The sequence below is a fragment of the Aythya fuligula genome, chromosome 16 (genome assembly GCF_009819795.1).
Source record: "Aythya fuligula isolate bAytFul2 chromosome 16, bAytFul2.pri, whole genome shotgun sequence".
Taxonomy (NCBI): domain Eukaryota; kingdom Metazoa; phylum Chordata; class Aves; order Anseriformes; family Anatidae; genus Aythya; species Aythya fuligula.
Window position 1 is genome coordinate 151,165 of NC_045574.1, and position 26,285 is coordinate 177,449.

The 26,285-nt window shown below is 49.9% G+C and overlaps 1 protein-coding gene across 3 annotated transcripts in view; it reads right to left on the reverse strand.

The window, feature by feature from the left end:
- Positions 1–804: 804 nt before the first annotated feature.
- L3MBTL1 (L3MBTL histone methyl-lysine binding protein 1) overlaps positions 805–26,285 on the reverse strand; it is a 36,324-nt gene continuing 10,843 nt past the window's right edge. Inside the window, exons 2-23 of one of the 3 annotated variants that reach the window (XM_032198191.1) lie at positions 22,773–22,895; positions 22,371–22,533; positions 21,398–21,621; positions 20,441–20,585; positions 20,149–20,287; positions 19,350–19,473; positions 18,628–18,715; positions 16,406–16,497; positions 15,701–15,805; positions 14,655–14,790; positions 14,014–14,114; positions 12,819–12,970; positions 11,611–11,687; positions 11,100–11,185; positions 10,410–10,520; positions 10,003–10,117; positions 9,649–9,748; positions 8,425–8,622; positions 8,042–8,088; positions 6,913–7,070; positions 6,003–6,065; positions 805–5,037 (exon numbers count right to left, since the gene is read on the reverse strand). In XM_032198191.1, coding sequence (XP_032054082.1) covers positions 4,903–5,037; positions 6,003–6,065; positions 6,913–7,070; positions 8,042–8,088; positions 8,425–8,622; positions 9,649–9,748; positions 10,003–10,117; positions 10,410–10,520; positions 11,100–11,185; positions 11,611–11,687; positions 12,819–12,970; positions 14,014–14,114; positions 14,655–14,790; positions 15,701–15,805; positions 16,406–16,497; positions 18,628–18,715; positions 19,350–19,473; positions 20,149–20,287; positions 20,441–20,585; positions 21,398–21,621; positions 22,371–22,506 — 2,532 coding nt within the window. In that variant the 5' untranslated portion in view covers positions 22,507–22,533; positions 22,773–22,895 and the 3' untranslated portion in view covers positions 805–4,902. The other 2 variants (XM_032198190.1, XM_032198189.1) reach the window with 2 other exon arrangements.

The following is a 26,285-nucleotide window of genomic DNA, read 5'->3' on the forward strand; positions in this document are numbered from 1 at the left end:
CATGTCCCAGTGTCCACATCTGTTTGCCCTGGGAGCCCCTTGTGTATCCATTTTGTCCTCTTTGGTTCCCTGTTGCCTCCCTGGGAGTCCTTTGCTCTGGGAACTCCCTGGCTCCTCCCAGAGGCCCCCCCTTTTTTCACTGGGACCCCAGTGCCAGTGCCTCCCTGTGCCCTTTAGCTTACACCCAGTACACCTGGCCCTGGGAGATGCGGTCCTGATCATGCTGGGGCTGGTTGTGACTGAGGCCATGCAAGGCCACAGGCACACCCCACGACAGCTGCCCCCACCCCGGGGTGGGACACACTCCCCCTGACCTCAAGGAGAGGCCACCTGGGGTGGAGGGGCCAGCATGCACTCAGCACAGAGAGACCCCTTTAACTGGTGTCCTCCCAGCTAGGGCCAGTAACACTAGGATTGATACTAGGATTTTCCTTCAGGTTCTTTATGTTGAAGAAATAAATCAGCCCCTCCCCATTCCGCTGCCTCCCGTGGGATGGGCAGGGACCAGGGTGCCCCAATGGCAGGAGGTGGGGGAGTCCTGGGATGTGTCTTAATAAGCAGTCTCCAGCTGTGCTGACTTCCATTGCTCACATTCATTTATTATTTTAAAACACTGACAAAACACATCACATCACGATCTATATATATAAATTTATTTTTATATAGTTATAAATTTATATATATAAGACCTTTAAACTTCTGTGTACTCAGGACACAAAGTTTGGGATAGCTTCACTGGCTACAACAAAAGTATTTTTGTTATGAAAACACAAAAAGGGGAGGTGCAAATATCAAAAATGCTGAAAAATAAAAACGAGTGCAAAATGAATGAAAGTGCAAAAAGGCTTCATCATAGTCACGCTCTTTCCAAAACATACCCCTCTTTTTCTCCTCCCAAGAAGGAAGGGGTGGATCGGAGGGACAGAGCTGTGCTGCAGCACTTGGCTATTTCCCTCTCCTGTGCACCAAGGGGTCACCACAAAGAGGCTGAGGACTCAGGAACAGAAGAACAGAAGAGCAGAAGCATACAAGTTGTGTTTCTCTCAAGGCTCCCTCCTCTTCTCCAACTCCAATCATTGCACTCGAGTCCCCTGACTGCCTCTGCAGGAGGCAGCTGCCCTAAGCCATACAAACTTGGTCTCTGGCAAGACAGAAAGCTGCCACCCTCCTTGCTGAGCTTCAGGCTGGCTGCTCTCAGAAATGGAGACCTCAGCCTCGCACCATCACACTGCGTTTTCACAAGGAAAATCCCTTCTCAAGAGGATCCAACCATCCCCACCCACCCAGAGCCACTTGTGGAACAGCCACCCCAGAAGATGCCTTGTGCCTGAGGCCAGTGTTTGGTGGGACATCCCACATGGCTCCAGCAGGAACAGGAATGATGGGAGCACAGGCGTGGGGAGCCTCACGAATAGATTTGACTTCAAAAACCCTTCATTGATTTAGAAGCTTTCGCTGTCGTCACAGCTCTCAGGAAGGCCCCAGACCTGTGTTGACCCACTTCAGTCCCTGTGTTGACTCCAGCTTCTCAGTGACAGGGCAGTGGATGTTCCTGCAAGGAGTCTCATTGGACAAAAAGGAAAGGAAACTTTGGTCCTTCTGCCTTGGTCACAGCTGCCCTTGATGCTCCCTGAAGAGGGCCTCCTGGTCAATGCTCTGTGGAGACAGAGGTCTTGCAAGGCCAGGGGTGCAAGTGAACTTTCCTTCTCCTGGCTTCCTTCTTGGGACCAGAGACAACTTCTGCTCATGGAGAATGTGTTGCCTGAGACCCTGGGCTGGGGTCTGCCACCGCCATGGCTTCAGAGACCATCACAATAAAACAGCATCACACCAACAGTGGAGGACATGATATTGTGATTTTCCACACTGGTACCCACAAACACCCATCCACATGTACACACAATACTTTGGGTTTGGTTTCCTTTTTGAAGGAAACCTTATAAGAGTTAACAGCAAATAGCCCTTGACCATCTACAAACCCTATAACTCTTTCACCTAAAACAACCCAGAAGATTTGTACCCAAAGGGCTGAGAGGAGACAGCCTAAGAGGCTGAAGAACTGGTGTTCAAGCAGCAGACAAGTCTGTGCAGCAGAGACCCTCCCCTTTCAAGTGGGGCTGGTTTTCCTGACAGCTGCTCCCTGGGCAGAGCTCAGACCCCGCAGAGGCTGGGATCCAGCTCTGCAACCAAACCCCACAGCCAAGGGAAAGCACTTCTGCAGACCTGCCAAGGGAAAGCACCTCTCTGCAGACCGGTTTGGGGCTGCTTGCTTGGAGGGAGGTCAGAAGAGCCCAGGTGAGGCATTATGCCATTGGCATAGCTTCCTGCTGATGCTGAAGGCTGGCATAGTACAGAGCACACACCTCTGCCTGTTTGCCTGCTGCCCAGGCAGAGCATGGCTCAACCACATGCAACAGAGCAAGAGCTGATGGCGTTGGTTGTGCCTGGTCTTGAAAGCTTTATGGGTCCTCTTCCCCTTCAGCAAGGATCTTCTGAACTCACCACTACCTCTGCTTCCCAGGGCAGCCCTGTGAGAAACAAGGCGTTCCATCATTCACACTGGTTTCAGATCTGACACTCCTCTCCTAGCACCCAGTGACAGTGCTTAGTCCCTTCTCCAGCAGGAGGAATGGCTTTGCATAAGGGAAGGGAGTAGATGAGAACAGGATGTTCATAAGTTGTTTCCTTACAAGCCCAATAACCACATCCTATGCAAGAGTAACGAGCCAAGCAGGAACCATTCCAGATCACACCTGAAGATGTCTCAGCAGGGCTTGCATGAAGAGTCCCACAGCTGAAGGTCCTCGGCCTGCTCCTCCTCGCCCCTAGCACGCGGTGGCCCAGGAAGACACTCCCCCATTAGCTGAAGAGACCACCTTCAGGACCATTTTCTGTGAATCAAAGGTGACTAGGAGTAACTGTGGGACCCAGTTTTTCTTTCCTATTCACCCTCTCTCCACAGCTGGCCACACCACAATGCTTGAAAAGGTGAAAGAAAGTGAAAAGGGAAAGGAGAGGGAGAGCTAACTCAAACCCAAGCATTGACAAAATAAATACATGGACTAGTTTCAAGTCCTGCATAAAGAACAAGCAGCAGACTTTTCAAGAGCAGGTCAAATGTGACCCCAAATATTCAGTAACAAAGAGTCAAAATGCTACATTTCCATGGGAATCCTAGAACAGATTGACCCACGTGTAACAGTGGCTTCCAAGGCAGTTCTGCTCCAAGAGACATTGCTAGGGCACTTACCAAGACCCTTAATCTCTGTCTTTGGACACTGGAAAAGAGGAAAAAATGTTTTGCTATGGCATGTCATTTTTGGGAATGAGAAAGAAGTGGATGTGGGACTTGGATAACATCACTATACACTACGGAGAGCCCTTGGGTTGGGTAGCTGCCCTCCAGCACTGCACTGCCACACCACTGCTCCAGCAGCACCCACAGGATAACAAAGTACAGTAAGTGCAGTGTGGGTATTACAGGGCTCATCCCTGGTACCTGGGAACACACGGAATATCTGACTGTACCAGGAATCTCCTCCATTGCAAGGGAGAGTACATGGGGCATTTCCAAAGTGCTTGCACCCTTGTTGGAAAGGTGCCATGTTACTAAAAGGACGGACAGAAGGACGGAAGGATGGACAGAAGGAAGGAAAAAGTTAGCTGCTGGCTTTCTTTTGGTTTGAAGAGAAGGAATCTATAAGACAGCAGAGGACTCTGCTCTTCACACAGGAAAGCCTGGGGGCCTCTCAAGGGCAAAAAAGGGGGAGAAGGCAGCTTGACAGGATCAAGTCAATCAAGTGTTAGGTCAGAGGTTGGACTCGATGATCTTGAGGTCTCTTCAACCTAGAAATTCCTGTGATTCTGTGAAGTCAGGAATGCTTTAGGAACCAAGCCCTGATTCAGCCTACAGATACTTTTTGCCCTTGGCAGTGGTCTCAGCTCTAGGAAGGGCCTTGCTCCTAATCACAGAACGGCTCGGGTTGGAAGGGACCTTTAAAGACCATCTAACTCCATACCCCCTGCCATAGGCAGGGATGCCACCCACGAGATCAGGTTCACCAAGTCTCCAAGTGGGCCAAAGCAGGCCTGACTCTCCTTCACAAAGGATTTTTTAATTGCTGCAGGAGGGAACAAATTAACCAAACATTGTTTCTCCCAGAGCCACATTGTCGAAGACAGCCTGAAGTGCAAGTGGGAATGGAGCTTGTTCTGCATCCACCCAGCCCTGACCCCATGGATTTACTGCATTACAGTAAAGAGGAACAAAACACAGATGCTGGTCATGGGCAGAGCTGCAGCCAGGAAACACTGCTCCCAGTGGGGGAAAGATGGGCCGCTGGTTCCCAGTGTGGCGAAGGGGCAAAGCAAAGTTATCATCTAGTCTCAAGTCACAAGATTTCAGATAGGAAAAGGCAAAGTGAGCAGAAGCTCCTTGGGAGCATCCAAGTCCTCTGAGAGGAACACACTGAGAAAAAAAAAATCTCTCTCACCACTCTCTCATCTCTCTCTCTCTTAAGCCACCCTTATCTCGGTGGCTTAAGCTGTAGTGCCAGTGCCCAGCTGCTACAACCTCCACACTGCTCCGCCATCCCTGAACACACCCGAATAGGTGCAGTCATAGCAGGACATTGGGGCAGCATTCGCACTGCGGCAGGCTAATCCCACATCCACCTGCTGCCTGTGTATCCACCCCCAAGGCTTGTGGTCAGCCTGTACCCAGCACTGGAGCAGAGAGGCAGCGTGGAGAGAGAGTGAGGGAGAAGACGGGAGATGGACCAGTGGGAGAGCATAGATGCTGCAGGACACGACAAGCTGCGGGCGGTCAGGGGAATCTCTGTCCTGGCCAGACAGTTTGGCAGCACCAGTGCTGAAGGACGGTCCCAGCGGGGCAAAGAAAAGTCATTTTAAGGTGTCATCAGCGTTCTTGAACATGAGGATGGCATTGTAGATCTTGAGTGCTGGGCCCAGCTTAACACTCATAATCTTGACGATGTCAGTCTGAGTCAGCAAGAGGAATGCTTCGCCGTCAATCATCTGGAGTGGAGAGCAGGGACAGAGGTATTCACCAACAATCCAGACTGTGATCTCCCAGAGGCAGAAAGTGCAGTTATTCTCTGGGGACATGCACAGCTACATTCACAGCCCTTGGTGGGCTGCCACAGCAGCATTCCTGTTCACAGGGAGCAAGGCAGAGGCCACCCACAGTGCTCCCACACTGCCCCAGATAAGCCAGAACTCATTGCACCCGGAATCAGGGCAGGGATAGGGAAAGGCCCATCCAGGGGCTGGCCCAGGTGATCCCGTTGGAGCTGGCCCAGGCTTTGGGAACAGGACAGCCAACAGGCAAGCCACTCCAGGCAAACACCAAGCCATTCCCTGCTCCAGGCCCCAGCATGGATAGATGCTGCCCCCCAGCTTGGCTTTGCATGCTGAGCACCCTTAAAGCACAGGGGCCATATATTAACAGGCTAGGACATTTGCTGTACACAGCGTGTCTGCGATCAGCCTTCCCTAGGTGTATAGCACATGCTAGAAGCCGTTCCCTTTGTGTGTCTGTCCACAGAGGGGTCTAAAAATCATGAACCTCCTTGATGGACAGCAGCGTTGCCAAACTGATTTGTTGGTGAGAGAATGCAGGAGGGGAAAGATGCATGGATGTGGATTAAGCAGTTTCCCTCAGGAGGCAATGATGCTACCAAGACTGCAGCACCATGCTCCCTACTACCCCATCGCAGCCTCCTCAGAGGGTTCATCCCTCACCCATGCAGCACAGAACATGGTAGCAGGAGTTAGGGGTCAGAATCTCCCTCCTGTTACCCTCTGCACAGGCAGACAGCTACACACTGGAATGCAGCATGGGAATCACTGCCAGGTGGGGGACATGCTCTAATCATCTAGTGGCAGAGCTGCTGAAGGAAACAGCACTGGCCAGTTCTTCCCTCCCCTGTTGGCAAACAGCTGTCATTGGCTGCCTGCACTCATCCTCCAGCCCTTCTCACCTCATCCTTGAAGAGTTTGGCTTGGTCCTCACAACCTGTCAGAGTCTGAACAAAGCTAAAAACCTGGAATAAACAGAGAGAAATGTCAAGATGGAAGCAATGTTTCTGGCTGCAGACACCCTACAAGCCCACATCCTCATTTCCACAGAAGCATTTTTGGCTCCTGCAAGGTAACGTGCTTGTTAGGGCAAAGTGCTGCAGTTGCAGCACTCTCCCATGCCTAGAGATCGCTCTTGGACCAAGGCATGGGTGTCAGCTTTCTCCAACCCCAGAGTAGCAAACGTTACAGCCATTCTATCTTCAGTAAGCCATCTTTAGCACAGCAAGATGATTCCAGCAGAGGGGCTGGATGCACACAGAAGGTTAAAATGGAAATCAGGCAGGGCTGTCTGCTGGGGCTGCCTCTCCAATGCCAGAGGCCAGCTACACAGGCCTCAAGAACAGCTGTTACAGATGCCAAAGAAAGTGAATGAAGGTGACAAGGAAGAATCAGATGTAAAGATTTCTTCAGAGGAGACACAGGAAAGTGACTCCTTATTTGCAGTCTACAGTTTTGCATTGTTGCTGTTTTACTTAGAAAAGATGAAACTGACTTCTTTGTAAAACTGCATCATGCTAAACGAAGAGACTGCTGTTTACCTTCACCTGCCTGCCCTGCTAATGTCACATTCAAGTCAAGCTAGAATCTGGTAGTTGTACATGTACTCCCAGCAGCTGCCTTAAGGGCAGGTGACTGGCAGCTGTCCACACTGTATGCCACAAGGGGCACTATCTTGATAGCCTAGGGAAGAGGCCACTAAAGCCCTTCTGTGCCTGGTAACATGTACCATGGCACTGCACAGCCATCTGGAGTGCTCCCAGTCATGCCAGTGGTTTAGAAACCAGCACGCAACCTCCAAAACTGCCTTACCTCATCGATGGTCCACTTGGCCACTGTGGTTGCTGTGATGCCAGCCACCCCTGGCAGGAGTTTGCAATGCTGTTCCCAGCAGAGTGACAGAGAGCGGTCAGGATGGGCAGACAGGGCAGACATGAAGAGCGACTGGTGCATACTGTCTGAAGAAATAGCTGGCAATAAAAATGCAAGGTGTGACACAAGGAAAAGCAATGAGAACATCCCATCCCATTCTACAAGCCTTGGAGAGGACTGTTCAGGGACAGGCCTGGGGCTAGGAGAAGATGGTCTCACGGGTCCAAGTTATCAAGAGCTAGTGGTTGTCCCTTGAATTAACAGGAGAGTAATGCATCAAAGGCTTCAGATTGGTGGGATTGCGGATGGTAAGGGAAGAAGTTCAGCAACAACAAGCTTGACTTTGCCTTGTTCTCACCACTTTCACTCTGTTTTCTGTACTGTACTAAATTTCCAAGCTAAATTTCGCACCAGAATGCCATCCCTTGTCATTCAGACAATTTCAGGTTTTTAACAAAGCTATAAGCCCTTGTCTCTGCTCCAGTGAACCAATGACAACTTCCAAGAAGAGATCTTCATTCAATCCCAGTACTAGGGTAAACACCAGGCCAGCCCATGGTAAAGCTGATACTGGCTAGAAGAAGTAACTTTCCACCTGAGAGCCATTTACCGTCTTACATTGATCATCAGAACTAAATGCCAAACAAGTACTGTTGTTCATCAACGGTTTCTGTACTATAGCAGTAATGTGGCACCTCACACTGAGGTTCTGGGGTACAGCATCCATAGGATGAAGGCACAGGTCTGGATAAGACAAAGTGCCGAGAAAAATGCACTGCCACAGAGAGAGGGTCCTAATTCCCTATCCTATAGCACGCAAAGATTCACAGATATAAATCAAGAGAAGTGACAAGGTACCCAGCAGAACTCTGGTAAGAGGCATGGACATCCCTTCTCAGATGGTTGGCTTTGAAATCATGAGCTCTACACAGCCTCTCAGCTTTGTGCTGACCTCTGCAAGGTCTGACTGAGTGAGCCAAGGAGAGACCTGCCTCTGCTAGCCACCACCTTGTCTCCCCTAGTCTCACTTTTGCTCTGAGAAGACACAGTGGCAGAGGAACACACTTACTTTGGAAGTCTTCCTGCTGGATCTTCCGGTACTTTGGAGGTCGCCCTCTAAAGAGACAGGAAAACTGATTTCCAACTGGGTTGGGACTGGCCCAAGTGCCCTTCTCCACACTGCACAGAGCAATGCCTTGGCAGTAGGAGTAAGGATTACCTCTCAGACTCTGGTAAAAAGGGTTGACAGCCAGTAACACAAAATGTGTTACAAAAAATGAGGAGAGGTGCCTGAGGTGACCCAAGAGAGCTGCAATAACAAATGCCAGCTGTCTACGAGCATGCTGCCCCACAGGCAAGGAGCCTCTCCAGCTCAGCCATCCATCCTAGGGATGCCAAGTGTAGCACAGGTGCCCCGCACTGCTGCATAGGGCTTGCCAGGCGTGGCCCTACCTCCCGTGGTGCCGGGATTTCTTCCGCTGAGGGAAGCCCATCAGGTTCCTCTTGCGAGCTGAGGCCTCAGTGTCAGACAAGTCTGCCTTGAGTCTGCCCTGGTTCTTCTCTGCCAGTGGGCACCCTGAGAGGCAGTAGTGGGCTGTGAATCTTCCAGTCACATGTCCTGACCCATCACAGCCTGGTGTGGGGCACTTCCTAGGGAGCAGACAGGGAGGCAAGAGTGGGCATGGGGCAGGGCAGGGGTGAAGCCACCTGGTGGTAGGGCCACACTTCCACCCTCAGCCACAGGAAGCCATAGTCCAGGCCGTACAGACAAGTGTAGTACAGACTTGCTGAACAAATTCCCTAGTCTAGGGTGCGATGTGCACTGGCTCACAGGGAGGGCAAACCTAGCTCCTCCAGGTACAAACACCTGTCCTAACAGCTCTGCTGCCATCACAGCCACCCTGTACAAGTCACCAGAATGCTAATCAAGTAGGTCAGTGGGGTTTATAAGATTTTCCATCCTCCCTTCCTTGCCCCCACAGGCATCCAGACTAGCCTCAGAGTAAGGACAAAGCATGTGTTATGACTGTGGACAGTAGAGAAACCCTCAGGAGCCAGATCTGCCTCTCTAATCCTCAAGTACTCTCTGCTGTAGTCACTCCTCTGCTCTGATGCCAGCCTGCCATGCTGGGATCAGCATTACATCAGTCCCAATTTCCCCTAAAAAGGGTCATGCAAGCAACTGACAAAGCCCTGAGGGATATGCAACGTCCCCTCTCAGTACTTCCCAGCTTACAACCTCACAGAGAAAGGATATCCGTGAAGGCTGGGAGGAATATCATCCTCAAAGCCATGTTCATCCATCAATGTTCATCCATCCATGAACAGTGTCTTAAAAGTATGTAGGGGCTGTCCCCTACAAGGCCTATATGACCCCTTGGCAGATGGGCATGAAAAATGTCCCCAGGAGCTATAGGGGGACACAGGGCATGCACAGGTGGGGACGCACCAGTTAGTCAGGAGTTCCCCTGGTAGCGGGCTCCTGACTGTCTCACAGGCTTGGCCCAGAGAAAGCAAGAGCTGGCTCCAAGCTGGAGGCAGAGCCAAGCATGGGCTGGGTGCAGGGGCTGGTTGCTGACAGTTGCAGGGGCGCGTGGGTGCAGGGGAGCAGAGGAAGACCCAGGCACAGGGCTGGCATGGGAGCCCTGCCCCTCTGAGCTGAGCTGGGGAGCTCACCTGTGGTGAAAGCTGTATTTGGAGCTCTTGGTATGAGGCATGTTCTTGCAGCCCAGGGTTGGGCAGCCCCCATGGGAAGAGGAGGCTGGTTCCTTTGGCCCTAGACCAGAAGGAGAACAGGGAACACACTGTTGTGACCATAACCCCAGGCAGAGCCAGGGCTCTGGGCTCCCTGCCTGTGCCACACAGGAAGGATTTTCCCAACCCTGCAGTAATAGCCCTTCCTCCCTGCCCACCCTTGGCTAGCACCACGACTGCACCCTCCCTTTTCTGCATATGGACAGGCGATGGTGACAGTGGGGATCTGGCACACTTGGGCCCTTGTATGAGGGGATGCCCAGACCCAGAACTTACTAAGAGGAGGCTGCAGTGGGTGCCCAGTTTTTGAGCACCAGCCTATGGGGTGGATGTCCGGATGATCTGCATCAATCCAGAAATCATACACATGGCTCCAGCCGTCAAAATGGATCTGGGGAGATAAGTAGAGAGGTCACCCTTCAAACTTCAGGGCACCTCTCTGAGGAGCTCTGGAGCCTTCCAAGCTGACAGCAAGAAGCAGAGCAAAGCTGAACTGCAACACAAGACTGCTCCGCTCCTGGAACCAGGCACTGGGACCTGCCATCTTACACACTGCGTGCTTCCACAGACCTCTATACAAATTGCCATTGTAGCTGGCAGTGGGTGGGGAAGGGCAGGAGCAAGCCAGCACAGTGCCTGGACACAGGCACTTGAGACTCAGACATTGAGTCTCCAGAACCCACCTTTATCCTATGATCTTCCACATCCTCCACACTAGCCACTCGGATGAAGGAAGGAGTTCTTCTGTCCACTGCCTCCAGCTTCATATTGACCAGGAAGCCATGGGGTGGGCGCTGGGACAAAGAAAAGCCTAGGTCAGCAGGTTCCATGCTCCAGGTTCACATGACTCTCAGAGTCTGATTTGGTGTCCCAGCAGCAAATGTGTTCCTAAAGCCTAGCTCCTAGCCCTGTCCCTTGTTCTGTCCAGGTAAGAGCCACTCATGGTGAACACGAGGAGAGAGTGAGGACAGCCCTCTGTGATCTGAGCTGTGTTTTTAACAAGATGGGAAATCTTTGCCCCAGGGAAGAAGGCCTTCAAGAGACACATTTGGGTCATTTATAGCACAGCTGCACTTGGCTGGATACATCTGCTGTTGCAGCAATTGGAGACAACTATCAAGCAACCTCAAATGATTTCCTACCACAGAGCTTCTGTCTAGCAAGGGTGATGGTCGTATTTCCCATTTTTCTCAGTTTTGAACTATTTGCCCAGGATAGCTCTGACTTCTGAACTTAGACTGTATATCCAGATCCCAGGCCTGTGGCAGGAGAATACTAAATATCATTTTACTTTTCATAAAAGTGAAGACCTGACAATGGAGAAAACCTGAATTCCTGCCCAGGCACAATGGAGCAGACAATGTGGTACTCACCACTTTAAAGGCCCAAGCTGGAACAGCAGATGCTCCAGTTTCTTTTAAGTACTTTTCCCAGATGAAGTTGTCAGGGTCAGGATAATCTAGAAAGGGGAAGATGCAGAAGGTGAGACACAAACTAGAAGACATCAAGTATCCCAGAATGTACTACTGCCTCGAAGGACCAACCAAGCCTGTGTCAGGCATGTGGGAATCTGAGAGACATTGAGCTGTGCTACTATTTCCTCGTGGACCATAAAACCCAGGATGAAGGGAAGCAGAAACATTTGGGCCTGCATATATAGCTTGTCTCTTCCTGCCCTCTCCTTGTGGCCTGACACAAACACCATGCTGTACCTGAATACACGTACAAGAACCTCAGCTGTGACTTTGCTGAAGGAAACTGCCCGGGCCTGCAGGCAAGCACAGACCACAGGGTTTGAGCCCCCAGGCACTCTGTCCCACCCTAGAAGGCCCATCTCTGAGATGATGCACCAGTGAAGTCTGCATTCCCCAGCCATCAGCTCACCTTGAGGAGGTGTGAGGGGTTTGCCATGCTCCTGACACCATCCGACCGGGTGGATGTATGGACTGCTGGGGTCACACCTAGAAGACACACCTGAACTCTTATACAGGACTGAAATACCTGGCTCACCACTGCCAGACCATGCAGGCTTCCAGGGTCCTGAGCAGGCCTGCCAGCAGCACAGCCAAGACCTACACCACCAGCAAAAGCCCCTGCAGAAACGAAGGCTTTGTACAGCACCCTTACCACTGAATGACCCAGGCCCTAGCAGAGGGCTATTGTGGAAGTACACAAGCTCACTGGAGCAGGACACAAATGCACCCTGGGTGCAAGCCCTGCATCAGAGCTACCCAGAGAAAGCAATCCCATGGAGAGGGAGATATGCCATGCCTTTCAGAGGTCAGAGCAGTTGGATCTGGGCAACCTGAGAGGCTCACACCCTGGTCACAGCTTCAAGTACACCACAGAACACTCGAGGACATAGCATTCAGCAGACATTGCTTGTGCCCCACACCAGTGAGCAAGGAGCAGTCACAGACAGAAACTGCTGCAGCCTCACACCTCCTTGTACTGCAAAGTTAGAGAGAATATCAGATAGCTTCAGCCACAAAGCGGGAAGCAGAACTGTTCTCACCCCTTCTTGTGCTACTTGACCTTAATTGGCCTCAACTGGGACACCTCCCCAGTCACACACACCAAGTCAAACAATTACCCATCCATCAGCCCATGGCTTGTGATCAGGCCTGTCTTATCCCCGTGTTAACCAGAAGACCATGGCAATGGCCCAGAAGGTGACACTGGATAGGTGAAATTTGTACCCCAGCATAGGTGGGTGACCCCCTGCCTCACAGTCTCATAATGTTCTCAAGTTGTGCCAGGAGAGGTTTAGATTGAATATTAAGAATTTCTTCATGGAGAAGGGGTTTAGAGGGCATTCGAACAGGCTGCCCAGTTAAGTCATGGAGTCCCCATCCCAGGACATGGTTTAGTGACAGGGCTAGGTAGGTCAGGTTGATGGGTGAACTTGATGATCTTAAAGGTCTTTTCCAAACTACATGATTCTATGATTCTAACTAGGTCACTGGTAGTCTGTCAGCAGCAGCATGCTTGTGGTATCAACATATGCTTTCTAGAGCACCTCATCCCTCTTGCTGAAGCAGCAGCATGGTGTCTCCCTGGCACTGGAACCCCAGAAGCCTCTGTGCACTTACCAGTAGTCGTAAGTATCATCCCAGTTGTCAAAGTGCACCAAAAAGCGATTGTCCACCACATCAGTCACTGTGGCAACACAGATCAGGGAAGGATTCATGCGGTCCACAGCCTCAAGCTTCATGCCCACCTCAAAGCCTGGAGGAGCCTCGTGCTGGGAGGAGAGAGGGGCAGGTTTCTTTCACAACCTAGATTGCAGCACACTTGTTACTGCTTACCTTGCCCACTGCAAAAGGGCACATGCCCCAAACCAGATCTCTGGCTTCCAGGAAGGCCCAGGACCACTCAAGGTCCCTGAAGAGCAGTGCCCTCCTGGGCACACAAGAAAACAGGCAGAGGGTAAGTAACTCAGCCTGGTGATAAAAATAAAGAGGAAAAAGGTCTTCAGACCCCCAGGATCTCCTATAAACAAAGAGAAAAGCAGCCTCCAACTTACACTGATTCAGATTTAGCATTACATTTGTAGTCATGCTCCCCCAGTGGTAGCAGTTACTAATGCCCTAGGCTTTGCAGAAAGAGGTGGGACAGTGCCCTGCATCCTACCTTACCTTTAATACTTGGATCCAAAACCTGTGCAAAACACTATCATGCATGCTAGTGGGACTGTTGCAGCAAATATATCCCCACCTTCCAAGGAACCCATTGGTCAAGGAGGAGGATTTAGACACAGTAAATAACTTGAACAGACTGATTTATCAGGAGGCTGTTTCCTCTGCAGCTGACAAAGAAACCATCAGGATTTTGCATTCCACTGTACTCTCACTTCCCTTACCCAGGCTGCCATATGAAAAAAAGGTAGAGACAGAGATAATGAAGACAGAAAACAGTGGCAAAAGAATTATACTTATGGAACATTAACTGTTTTTGTTTTGGTTTTCTTTGGCAAAATAACTGTTGAGAGTAATGGCTCTCATTGGCCCAAACCAATACCTTTGTGACAGATGTAACTGTCCATGAGATTGACCTAGATGAAACAGCGAATCAGATCAGCTCCAATTCTGGGCACACCAAACTAGTGTCCAAGTTACAGATCCTCAGCAGCAAAGCATGCCACATCTCGATAAGCAATGCAAGCAGTGCACTCTCCTGGCCCTCTGCACTGTGGGTTTGAGAAGTGTGGGGTGGACAGAGAAAAGCCCAGCACTCGGTCAGAGGGGAACCTGAAGGTTCTGGCAGGAACGAGAAGCTGCCACTCACGGTATTTCGGATCACGAAGAGTTGCTTAGGAGCTGCTTGGGACTTTGTTATCTTCAGGTAGTTTGTCCAGCTGAATTCTTCCTCCTTATAACCTAAAACCCCTCATGAAGAGAAATGAGAGCAGCAAGTTCACAGGAAGACAGAAAGAAGGCCACGTGGCTGAGCTCAGCCATACTAATACATCCAGCCTTCACCCTGCCAAGCATGCCCAGCTGCAGGTGGATGGGGTTTTGAACAGCCCTTGATTGCCCACAGCCCATGGTTTAAGGCAATAGATGATTTCTAATTGCTATGAAATGTTAGTAATGGAGTGGAGAAACAGAGCTCAGCTCCTCCCCGGAGAGCACTGGTCCTACCTGCCCCAGGGTGCACCGTACCCAGGTCAGGACAGCACAGCCACCAGGCTCCGGCCTGGCACTGGGACATCCAGGGTAATGGGTTTTTGACCCAGAATGGGAATGAGCAGAGAAGTTTAGTCATGATAGGTACCTGAAGAGGTGTCATGGGGCAACCCCCAGCATAGTATCATCCCTCTTGGGACCCATGGAGCCACCCTGTCCCCATTTCTGACTCTTTGACTGGGGACCTATTATTCACCCCCCTCCTTCAACAGGGCCTGCTGAGACTCTCCAACTCCTTACCTTTTGGAGGCTGGAGTTTATGTCCTGTCTCCTCAAACCAGCCTGCAGGGTGGATGTCAGGGGAGTCAGCATTCAGCCAGAAATCATGACACTCAGAGTAGCCATCAAAGTGGAGGCGCATCCGGTAACCACACACCTACCCACAGGGAGAGCAGGAGAAGGAAAGGACCATGGAAACCTACTGCTGTCTCTGGTTGGGTGTGCCACACACCACTCCTCCCACACACCATTTCAGCATAGCACTTAAGAAAGCTATGCACTTAAGAGCCACAATCAAACGCCAATGCACAAATCAGGAGGCACATGCCAGTCCCAAGAGGTGTCTGACATGAAGCAAGGCAAGTGCAAGGCCTCCACAAGCCATCTCTAAGCAGAAGGGTTCAGGCTGGTACTTAAGATGCCATGGTGGGTCACTTTTGTATTCACTGCATCTGATGGATTCAGCATGTGCAAAGATTCTCTTTTCTGCACCTGGGAAGGTGCTCACACAGAGGTTTTGGCTAAACACCATGTTGATTTTGTGAAATCTCTAGCAACAAGAACATTGGCTCATCTCCCTAGCTGCCTATGGGCCCGAGGAGCATTGCAACGCAAGGCTGTTTTGGGGGCATGCCATGAGGCCACATGGAGAGCTCTGGAGACAGAGGGCCTCCATGGACACAAGAAAGGGCAATGAGGCACCTTCACATCTTTCATCTCCAGGGCTCAGACCTGTCTGATTGGCATCAACTCAAAAGTAAAACACTGTTGCCATCACCACCATTTCTTCCCCCATTGCTCTGCTGTGTCAGGGTGGTGGAGAGATTAATGAGGCTGGGGTATGGCAGCTGCTCCACTGTACTGTCTCCTGCCCATACAAACTAGAAGGAAACATGACTGAGGTGCTGGAGTACCAGCTCATCTCATGTGGTGCTGGCAGCAGCATGCAGGCGAGGGCCCTCCACCAGCAGTCCCAAGGGACTGCCTCTGCTGTAAAGCCTCCTGCTGGGCAGGCATGAGGAGCCTATGGAGGGACTGGGGGATGGAGGAAACCAAAAGTGCCTTACCTCAGCCACTGTCAGGATAAAGTACATGGATGGGTGTTGTGGGTCGATTCCCTCCAGCTTCATCCCCACTTTAAAGCCATTCTTGTGCTGGGAAGCTACTTGGTACTGGAAACAAAAATTAAGCTACAGTGTAAAAAAATGACAGATGTACATGAGTCTAGAACCATCAAGCTACGGGAGCTGCTGGGCCCAGGAGACTGTGAGCAACAGGTTATGTTGTCAGCTAAATTGAAGTTCCTTTTACACAGAAAAACACCTTCTTCCACCTCCTTGCAGATTTGTGTCTTGCTGCTGGCAGGGCAGGTTGTCCCAGGGCTGACAGGGAGTGGGGTACAGGGCTTGGGCTCTTCTTGCACCCTGGGGAGCAGGGGTGCAGCACCCAGCATGGCCTCAGGAGAGCCCAGGCCTGGACTTCAGGAAGAACTGGAAGGGATCCACCAACCTGCCAGAACCACAGGCAGACCATGGGGTGCTTGAGATGGGGGACAGCATCCTGATGGGGAGTGGGACTTGGGGCAAATCAAAACTGGAGGCTGACTGGTCACCTTCAGGTGAAGATGGGTGTGCTTGCTTATCCCTCAAAGCCCCACAAAACAGGGAAGCAAGGAAGAGAGGAGAAAGAGGAGGGATGGGAAAAAAAAAAAAAAAAGGGGAAAGAAAAGAGAAGACCAAAGAGGGGAAAAAGACAGGAAAAACCCAACTCACATCCTGGAAGAGATCTAAAGGGGCAGCGACAGCTTTCTGCTCCTCCAGGTACGACGCCCAAGACCAGCCTTCTTTCTTCTCCTCGCTGGCACCTGAGCGCAGCACAAACGCACACACAAGAGGCGCTGCTGAGGGTCCGCTCCAGCCTCAGTCCCTGCCTGCCTCGGGGCAGGTGAGCGCATGGGTCCTGCTGAGGCCACATCCCGCTCTCACACACAGTCCTGCATCCCTGCAGAGCCGAGCACTGTCCTACCAGAGCCCCTTCTCCAACAAACCTAGCCAGCTGTCCAAAAATGGACAGAGACAACAGTTCTCTCTCTCTCACAGGTCTCTGTGACCAAAATGTCTTTCGTCACTGTACAACACTCTAGGAAGGCATGCAAGGCCCCTGAAGAACAAGCCATCTTGTGCAAAAACATCAGGATACCTCTGCAAACAGTTCTCCAGCCAGTACATCCAAAATGGCCACAGAGCTGACAGATTTGGGACAGCCAGCACAATTCATCTAGAGGTCTGGGAATACAAGGAGCTCCCAGACATCAAACCAGCAGCAGGTTCACCTCCCACTTCCACTCCGGAGGCACCAGCTCTGCTATCCTCTGCTCTGAGACATTCAGCTGAGTCTCCCTCAGCATACCAGGACCACTCTGATGCCGTAGAGATGCATTTATCCTTATAACACTCATTTAAAGAAGACAGCATTGTCTCTTTGTAGGCGGGGAGGTGACCCTTCATGCTGTCAACCCCTTGAGCAAGTCCACAAACACCTTGTCAGAAGATACAGAAGATACAACCCAAGTTTCTTGCCCTCTATCTATTTTTTCTCCCTGCTTCAAAGCACCTGAACGGACTCCAGGAGTGCAGTCCTTAGTCCAGCACTAAGTAACTCACATTTGCAGGTCAGCCTTGGCAGACTGTCTTCTGTAGGACAGGCCAGAAATGCAGGAGAAAGACAGACCTATTCCTTCCTCCCTTGGGCTTAGAGGCAGTGGAGACAGAAAAAATGGGAACTTGCAGACAAAATTAAAGAAGAGCTTCGATGAGCAAGGTTACTAACACAGATATTTCATTTAATTATTAAGACAAATACCCTTATTACTGTTTATGACAGAAAAAAGCAGCAAAATATGTTCAGGGAATCCCTAAGTACAAATTCTATGCTTCTGGGGAACGATGAATACAACCAGAGACAGTGTACACCTATTCTGTTGCACAGAAGTATCCAGGTGTGTAGTTTGTCTACTGATGTACTTCTAAAATAGGAGAAAATAAAATGTTGAAAGTAACAAGGTTCAGCACTGCTTACTTGTAAGCAGCAGGGAAGATTACATGTTCAGAGCTCATACTGTAGAGAAAAGGACCTGGCAAGCAAATATGACCCCTCTTTTCAATAGTGTTTAACTCATAGTAAAATCAGGGAAGTATGGAGGGGAGTATGAAGCTGGAACAGTTTCATTATAAGATTACTTTAACTATGACCTTTCACTACTCAAAAAAAAAAAATCCATAAATGTTTACTTCCAGTACTTTTTCAAGTTTTCCTTTTTCATCCCCATCACACTCTAGGGAAAAAAAAAAAAAAAAAGCAACACTGCATCTTTCAGCTTGTCTAACTTCCCTCATTGCTAACAGCTCTGTATTTGAGTTTTCCTCTGATTTGGTCCAGGAATAGATCCCTGTGAGATGAGACAACCCCAAATCACTCGGTTCCAGAGGCACCAGACCTACAAGAGCAGCTCCCAAACTTGTGAGCTCCTGATCACAAGAGAGAAGTTCCCTGTGAGACCATCCAAAGGGAAAGCCCAACACGGCACAGAGTCACATTACTGCTCAGGACAGCACCTCTCAGAGCACAGCATCCACAAGGGAGGGTAGATTCCCAAAGGGAAGGACCAGAAAGCACTCTACAGTACGGCACAGCTCCTGAAGAAGACAGCCATAGCTGTAAGGGTGCGCCTGTCCCATGAGGAGAAAAGGAGGAAAGGAGAGAAAGGGCAAGAGACAGAGAGAGCAGGATCAAGCAAGCAGAGAAGTTTACAAGCCTTCGGGAATATGTACCAGCGTATGGAACTGTGTGCTTGACTCTGCTGCAGCATTACAATGAAGGCCCAGCCCCACAGGACCACAGCAGAACCCCTCAGCCTCTGCCACGCAGCTCCACTCCCAGCCACGCAGATGTGCCAGAAGATCGCTCACCCCACCGCCACCTGGCCCCTCCGTACCGTGCTGGCTCCCATTCCATGTGTCAGCCTCTGGATTGCTGATGGCAGAGTCTCCCACAGAGTTCTTCGTCTCTTCTTGCTTTTCCTCCTAGACACAAGGGCAGAAAAAAGTGCTGGAGATCTGGAGCAGAGGTTTGTGCAACATGTTGTACACTCATGCCAGCACCAAGGGCCATAATGGGCCTTCAACAACGTCTAAGATTTGACTGGTACTTGGCCCAGAAATGGGAAGCTAACAGGATCTGATGAATGGAACCTGATGGGGAAATATTGGTACCGTGTGGTAGCAATCACACTTGGTATGGATCAGCTACAGTCCGGGCTGGCAAGGAGAGCTTCTTTGCCTTGTCAGAGTTGCTCTCCCTTCCCCAGGACATATATCACACATATAGGTAGGTGCTCTCTTCAACACTTTTACTTTTGAGTGGCTTAGACTCAAGAGAATAGCTGAGAGCATTCAGTACCTACAGCCCAATCAGGATGTGTTCAACACTGCACAATCTGAGGTACTCAGCAGCCAAGTGTCTAGAAGCTATGATGCTCCACACATTCAAGTATTTTGGGCATTAACAGCTTCTGGCTACCCCTTCAACATAGAGCTGACATGGCACTGAAAAGCACCAATGAGAGCTACACATATCAACAGGGCATACAAAGGTGGCCCAGGAGCCACTCTTGACATTGGCATGGGCATATATATGCTCTTCCTGCTCACTTCGTACCATTTGCTCAGATTCATATTCTTCCTCTGAAGGGCTCTGGTAGTCCTTCCTCTTTCTTTTCTTAACAGGCTTGAGGATTTCAGTGGTGTTGGTGCTGCTGGCAGAGTTTTCCACAATGACAGACCTGTGCAGAGGAAAGAAAAGCAAACCACTGTGGCACGATACGTGGCAGTGACTGGGATGTTGCTAAGGGAGTCATTGCTGGAGAATCACTGTCATCCCACTTCCTTCTCACATACCTCCCATCCCTCCTGACTAATGTACACAGTCCTCCTAGTGATAAAGTTGGCAAGAGGCTAGAACCAGGATACAAACAAGAACCACCCTCATGCACTGTGTCAGAAACCTGAACTAAGCAATGCATCAAAAGTGATCTGGTTTTGTAGCAGGGCTCTAACCTACATCAGTCAAACAGATGTTAGAAAACAAGTCCTGGGAGCCACATGTCAGTAAGCAGAGGGGCTGGAAATGCCCTTGTGACCCACACTTCCCATTGCTGCCCAATGCAGCAAGCCTCCCATAGCAGTCTTGCCCCACAGACACGCACAATTTGTGAGGCCACAAACTGGGCATGAGAAAACCTGTCTTCTTGCACCTCCTGTTGCCTCCTGGAACAAGCTTTCATCTACCCCACATTGTACCCAGGGTACCCTGCCTACAGAAAAGAGGGAAACAAGTGAGGTCCCCAGCACGTGCCAGAGACAGATGCACTTGCATCTCTTGCTGGAGCATACAGACCAGGGAAGAAGGGCAGACAGATGGATTTGGCTCTGCACGGAGCAAACTCCCCTTCCTTTACCTTTCTTTGAACTGCTGGTGACAGTGCTCACTGCAGAATCCCCTGCCTTCCCGGACTCCATCTGACACGTGTCTCCGGCCACATGTGTCACAGTGGCACATGCTTTCTGGTGTTGGCAGCTTGGGCTGTTCTGACACATCTGAGTTGGAGAGAAGAGGAGTAGTGAGGGCCAGGGAGCAGCAAAGAAAGGAGAGCAGGAAGCAAGAAATATTTGCCTTGCTTATGTCCTAAGCCAGACAGCACCTACAGAGTGATGTTACCCACACCAGAAGTACCACAGTGGTGCCCTTACCCTGAGCAGGAGTAGGATTGTCCCTGCTAGTTGGTGCCACCTCTGAGTCCCCATCTTTCTCTGTGTGGTCCTCCTTTATAGCTTCCAATGGAGGCATCTTATCAGCACTCACCACCTTCAGTGTCCCATACTCATTTATTTGAAACTATGACATTGAACCAAAAAAACGGAAGGAAAAATGTTAACAATGAGGATAGAAACATAACTTGAAAGCTAGTCAGTGTATGGGAATTCTGAGAATGACAGGGACATGGTTTGGTGATTAGTGTATCCAAAAAGAGGACATCTCTTCCAGTGATGGGGGTGAGCACAGCTCTGAAGTCACCTGTGCTGCTGCTCCTGCAGCTGAGCCTGCCAGGCTGGTGCACTGCAGGACAATACATGGCTCAAGGAGGGAAAGAACACAGGAGCAGCTCTAGTCCTAGCCCTCCTCTGCCTTGTCTGCACTTGGGTGCAATCAGCACCAGTTGGTACCACTAATCAGGCAAGCATGATGTAGTGCTCTGGGGCTGAATAGAAGCTGAGAAGTCCATCCACTTTGTGCAAGCTCCTTCATGCTACTCAGTAGCCTCAGCACACTTACAGGTACCTGCTGTCTGATGAGTGCCAGGCTGCTGTTTCCAGGATGACTGCAGGAGTTGGTTGAGAGCCAACACCACAGCACAGCTTGGAAAGCAAAAATGCCCTGCCCAGCAAGTAGGGGCATCCTTCTGCCTCCCCACACAGGGCAGGTCTGCTGCAGCCCCACACACACCATGCACGTGCTCTTCACTAAGCTCACAACACAGTGCAAGGTTCCTGAAGGTTTGGGGCACAAGCAGCCTTGCAGAATGGTAACAGCTGAGGGATTCTCCAGCTGGGCCACAGGTACTTCCAGGACCCCACATCACATTCCAGTGGTCCCAGCCTGGCACAGGGGGGAGGAGGGCAAGTGTAGTGGCCCATAGTTACACTTACCCGCAGGTTACTTCCAGGCAAAGTGGCCACCCCATCCTTCCACTCCAGCACACGGACTGCGTTGCAGGTCTGTACCCCGCTGATCTGGGGGATGACAGTAGCTGTGACGGGTTCATTCCCTGCTCCCCTCTCTGGCCTCTCAGCCCCTGTGCTTCTCTGTGGCTCCCTCGGGAATCGCTGGATTTCTAAGGTGCTTGCAGGAAGGTTGATGGTAGTGGCATTTGCTTAAAAGGGGAAAAAAAGAAACAACCAACCAGAGACATACATGGAACACTTCATTGATGCAAACAAGTCTTAAAAGAACCACAGTGGCCTTAGACAGCACAAAATGACAGAGAGGACATAATCTTCCTGCCAAGGGCTCAGTGTTGTGGTCTAAAGTACTCATAAGCAGGCAGCAGGACCCAACGGGATCTATAGCCAGGGATGGATGGTACTAGGAGGCTGCACCCACACTATCCACATTCAGGGGTTCTTACTTCAGCCTAACCTCATCCTGTACCCATGACCAGAATGCTACCACCTGCTGTGGCAGGATTGTGCCAGTGAGCTCCCGGATTGCACAATGAATGCACTATATAATCCAGGGCCTTTCCACAGTGGGAACTGAGACATCAGGAGCAGGAACAACTGGGAGATTTGCTTTTAATGCACACCCCTAATCTCACCAAATGCACATCCTCTTGAAAGACGCTGGTCAGCTGGGCTAGACAGAGCAGTCATCCAGGCACACTGCACTGCACTGGCACAGAACCCTAGAGACCAGGGCTTCAGTTCAAAAGTTAAGAGATTTTGATCAGCCACAAACTATTCCAGTTATGTGGGATAGCCACAGAGAATCTCTAAGACAGTAACAGCAGCATGGCTTTGCCTCCCAAGGCTTATATGCACAGACATACAAGAAGTGTGAGAGGTATCAATGTGTAGTGAGAAAGCTGAGGAACTACCTGTTAGACAGAACAATCTCACATACCTGGTATGATGAAGGCAGTCGTTGGCAGGTGAGTGCTCTGCACAGTGCTCTCAGTGGTAACCACATGGACACTGACCTCCCCAGCAGCATTCCCCTTTGTGCTTCTCACAACCTCCATCTCTGCTCTGCTGTCCATCACCTTGTGTGGGCACAGACCAAGACACTGGAAGCCAGCAAGAAAAATCAAGTTGGTAGTACAAACACAAAGAAGTGAGAAAGAGACAGTGGAGGATGGTCCCTCCCTTTCCACCATCTCCCAGAAGACATTCCTGTAAGATGTATTAAAGGTCAATTGAACCCATGAGAATAGAGAATGAAAGCCACAGCTGGTACCAACATGACTTAGTAAAATGTTGTGAGATCACAGCACAGAGCCTGCAAACACCAAAGGGTTTTTCTTACCTGGGACCACCATAAGATGGTATGAGCACAGCAGGTCCACCACAATCAAGGGTTGCTCCTGGCTCCACTCTGGTCCTATACCTCTCAGATGCAGACTGTGACTGAGATTTGGCTAACCCTACCCTGGAAAAGAAAGAGGTCCCTGAAGTTCATCTTTCAGTTCTCCATCTGTGCAGTGACTCTTGATTTTCTTCTAACTGGCTATGAGAGAGAATTTCACAAAAAACATGGCTTAATCAGGAGGAAGGCATGAAGTTCATTGGATGCAACTGAATTTCTCACAGATCAGCGATGTTTAACCTGTTTAGCTGTGAATTTCAAGGAGTAGGCAAGAGGGGATCTGAGAACCCTGAGAGCACTGCTGTGCCTTACTGGCCCTGACCAGGCTCTGCTGGGACCCCCACCAATGGGCCCAGAAGCCCCTTTTCAACACAGCCTCTGCCCATGCCACACTTGAGCAGTGCTGGTATCCAGCCCTGCTGATCTGGAGCATGGCTTGACTTCAGCTCTGTATGGCAGTCATGGGACCTGGCCTGCAGATGGGTCTCCTGGTTATCTCGCACCTTGCCTCGTAATCTGGGTTCTCACCTGGACTTGGCTACAAGGGCTGGGTCCCTACTCCCTTTCCTGGGTAAAAGAGGCCAGGCCCCAGCCAGCAGGCACTGTTCTGCCAACCACCTCACCCATGTCCTGGGGCTGCAGCTGGCCCCTCTGTGCCCTGGAGGACAGGACAGGATCCACACACGAGTGTCTCCAGACCAGGCTCTGTCTGCAAAGGGGGGACAAGAACAGCGTTATGACCCAGTGGCCAGAGGGCATCAGCAAGGGAGGGCTTTCAGTGCTGCTCTTACCTAATGAAAAATGCAGTACAAATACAGAATTAAAAGCAAAACCAGCAGTATCACTGGATATGTTCACAGAAGATCTCTCCATACCTATTGAAAATGATGGTCTAGATGTACCAGACTGCTGGAAACTGAGAGCACAGGGCCAGAGGATTTTGGACTTGCCCTGTGTCCTGCACCCTCCCTGAAGCACCAGCCAGCTGCCCTTGGAAATGGGATGGAGGCAAGACTACTCTATGGTCTAATCTATGGGACTGTGCCATGTCTTGGTTGCTTCTGATGCAACTTGAATTTGAAAGAAAAGATGAACGGGTAGGAAGGGGGATCATTTCACGGAAGGTCCAGTAAATAAGAATATCGCTACATAAGGCAACATCTGGAATTTTATACCTTCAGACAAAGGTGTTACAACCAGAGGCTAAAGAGTGGGCTGGTGTACTCATGTTAGGAGATTTACTTCTACCTTTCTCTTGCAGTGCTGTCAGATTTGTGATCAGAAATATCTCATATTCAACTGACAGAAGCCACTGACGTTTCATACCTTCCAGGTCCAATGACAGAAGGACATTATTAAGTATCAGAAGAACTGAAGGAATTGAGTAACTCAATTGGACACCTTGCTCCAGCTGAAAGCCAAAATGTACTTGGCACCCAATCTGGCTGCTTCCTAATATCTACCAGAAACCTATCTGCTTTTCTTGCCATTTAAATCCAGTACTTATCCTTGATTCATCACTTGGGCCCAATGTTTCAAGGACTGATATTTCGTTTTGTGTCAGTTGGGGTATCAGCAAGGTTCACTGTAATGTTAAACCCTATGGCCTGGTCCAAACGGACAAAGGGTGGAGATTGTAATGGAAGTCAGAAGTCACATTAAAGGGCTAGCAATAAAACTGGGGAAAGTTGGCTGGAGTGGGTTGCCAGTGCTTGGGGACTGGCGGGGCATCAGTTGGCTGGTGGTGAGCAATTGCATTTGTGCAATCACCTGTTTTGTGTTTTTATTTTCCTCTTTTTTTTTTTTTTTTTTTCCTATTAAATGGTATTCATCTCAACCCAAAGTTTTACTCAACTCAAAAGTTTTCTTTTTTTTCCCCCCCATTCTCTTTTCCTTCCTACTGTGGGGGAAGCAAGCAAAAGGCTGTGTGGTGCTTGTCTGCCTGACAGGTTAAGCCACAACAGTCATTTTTAGCATCCAATGTGGGGCATGAAGGGTTGAGATAACAACAGATCTGACCAGTGTGTGTTAGAACAAATTTGTTTATAATTTGTTTTAAGTATTCCATTAATTTAATATTTGCTGGTCACAACATTGATTTATTTGCTCTCAAAGTTTATTTATTTGTTCGCAATGTTCTTTTATGTAATGCTGGCTTGCTGTTTCTCACTTCTGAGGACTGTCTTAAGGTTGGTTTTGGTTTCCTCAGTTTATATATAATATTCACTTATGTTACACTGTCCATGAGCCTAATCTTATATTTGTATTCAGCACTGCTGTCATCCTTGTACTTTGGGAACTATTTTATGGAAATTATTATTAAGTACACTTTTTACCTTTTCTCCACAGGAAGCCAATCTGTGGAGGACACCTTCCCCTTCTCCTCCAGGCTATTTTCAATGTCTCTTCAAAACTTTAAATATTCTCAAGATGTTCAAACGAGCATATTCCTACTGCTATACCTCCTGAATGTGTTTCAGGTTTTGTCTAATGTTAAACAACTATTTAAGAACACCACCCAGAGGTCTGTCCTGAAGCAGGAAAGCTGAGTGTCAGGGAATGTGGGAGGATACAAGCAGCAGAATAGTGCTACAGTGCTTTGGAACTTCACCCCTGAACAAATGCAGAACACTGAAAAACTGGTAAAAACGTTGTTGTTGCCCTGGCAAATCCAAAGAGACACAAATCACTGCAACATGCTGGGGCTTGGCCTATGCCTACCAAGCCACACTCAACACTAATCCAGCTCCCACCAGAGATGCTGCAGCTAATTCAACCCCAGTAACAGACACTGCAGCTAATCCATCTCCAGCAACAGACACTGTGGCTAATCTAACTTCTGCTACAAGCACTGCAGTTCCTCACACTCCCACCACAAACACTGTGCCTGAAGCAGAGAGCTAACCCACAATGGTATCAGCCACCCCTGTAGTCAAGAAGAAACAACAGCAATAGAAATCAGCTCATATGGTATGGGAAGAAGCAGTGTCTCCTCGGAGGTACCAGGAGGAAGAACTGGAGGAAGCAGGCTGCTCTGCAGCAGGACCATCACAAAAACAGAATGGGGAAGAGACAGAACTCATAAATGAGTAAGAAACCACCCGATCCTGATCCCTGAGAGAACTGTGAGGTATACAAAAGGATTTCAGCCCTCATCCAGGTGAGCACAGTGTCACCTGGCCACTCTGATGTTGTCGTAATGAGGGCAGTAGCCTGGAATTAGAGGGCAGGGAAGCCAAGCAGCTGGGATCCCTCTCTAGGGAAGGAGGAATTAACAAAGTGATAGGAAAAGGGGCCGAAGTCCTCAGCTTCTGGAGACAACTCCTGTCAGGCATCAAGGAAAGGCATCCTTTCAAGGAAAATGCTATATGTCACCCCGGTAAGTGGACCACCGTGGAGAAAGGTATCCAGTACCTGAGGTGCTGAAGGTGATTTATAATGACCTGGATAACA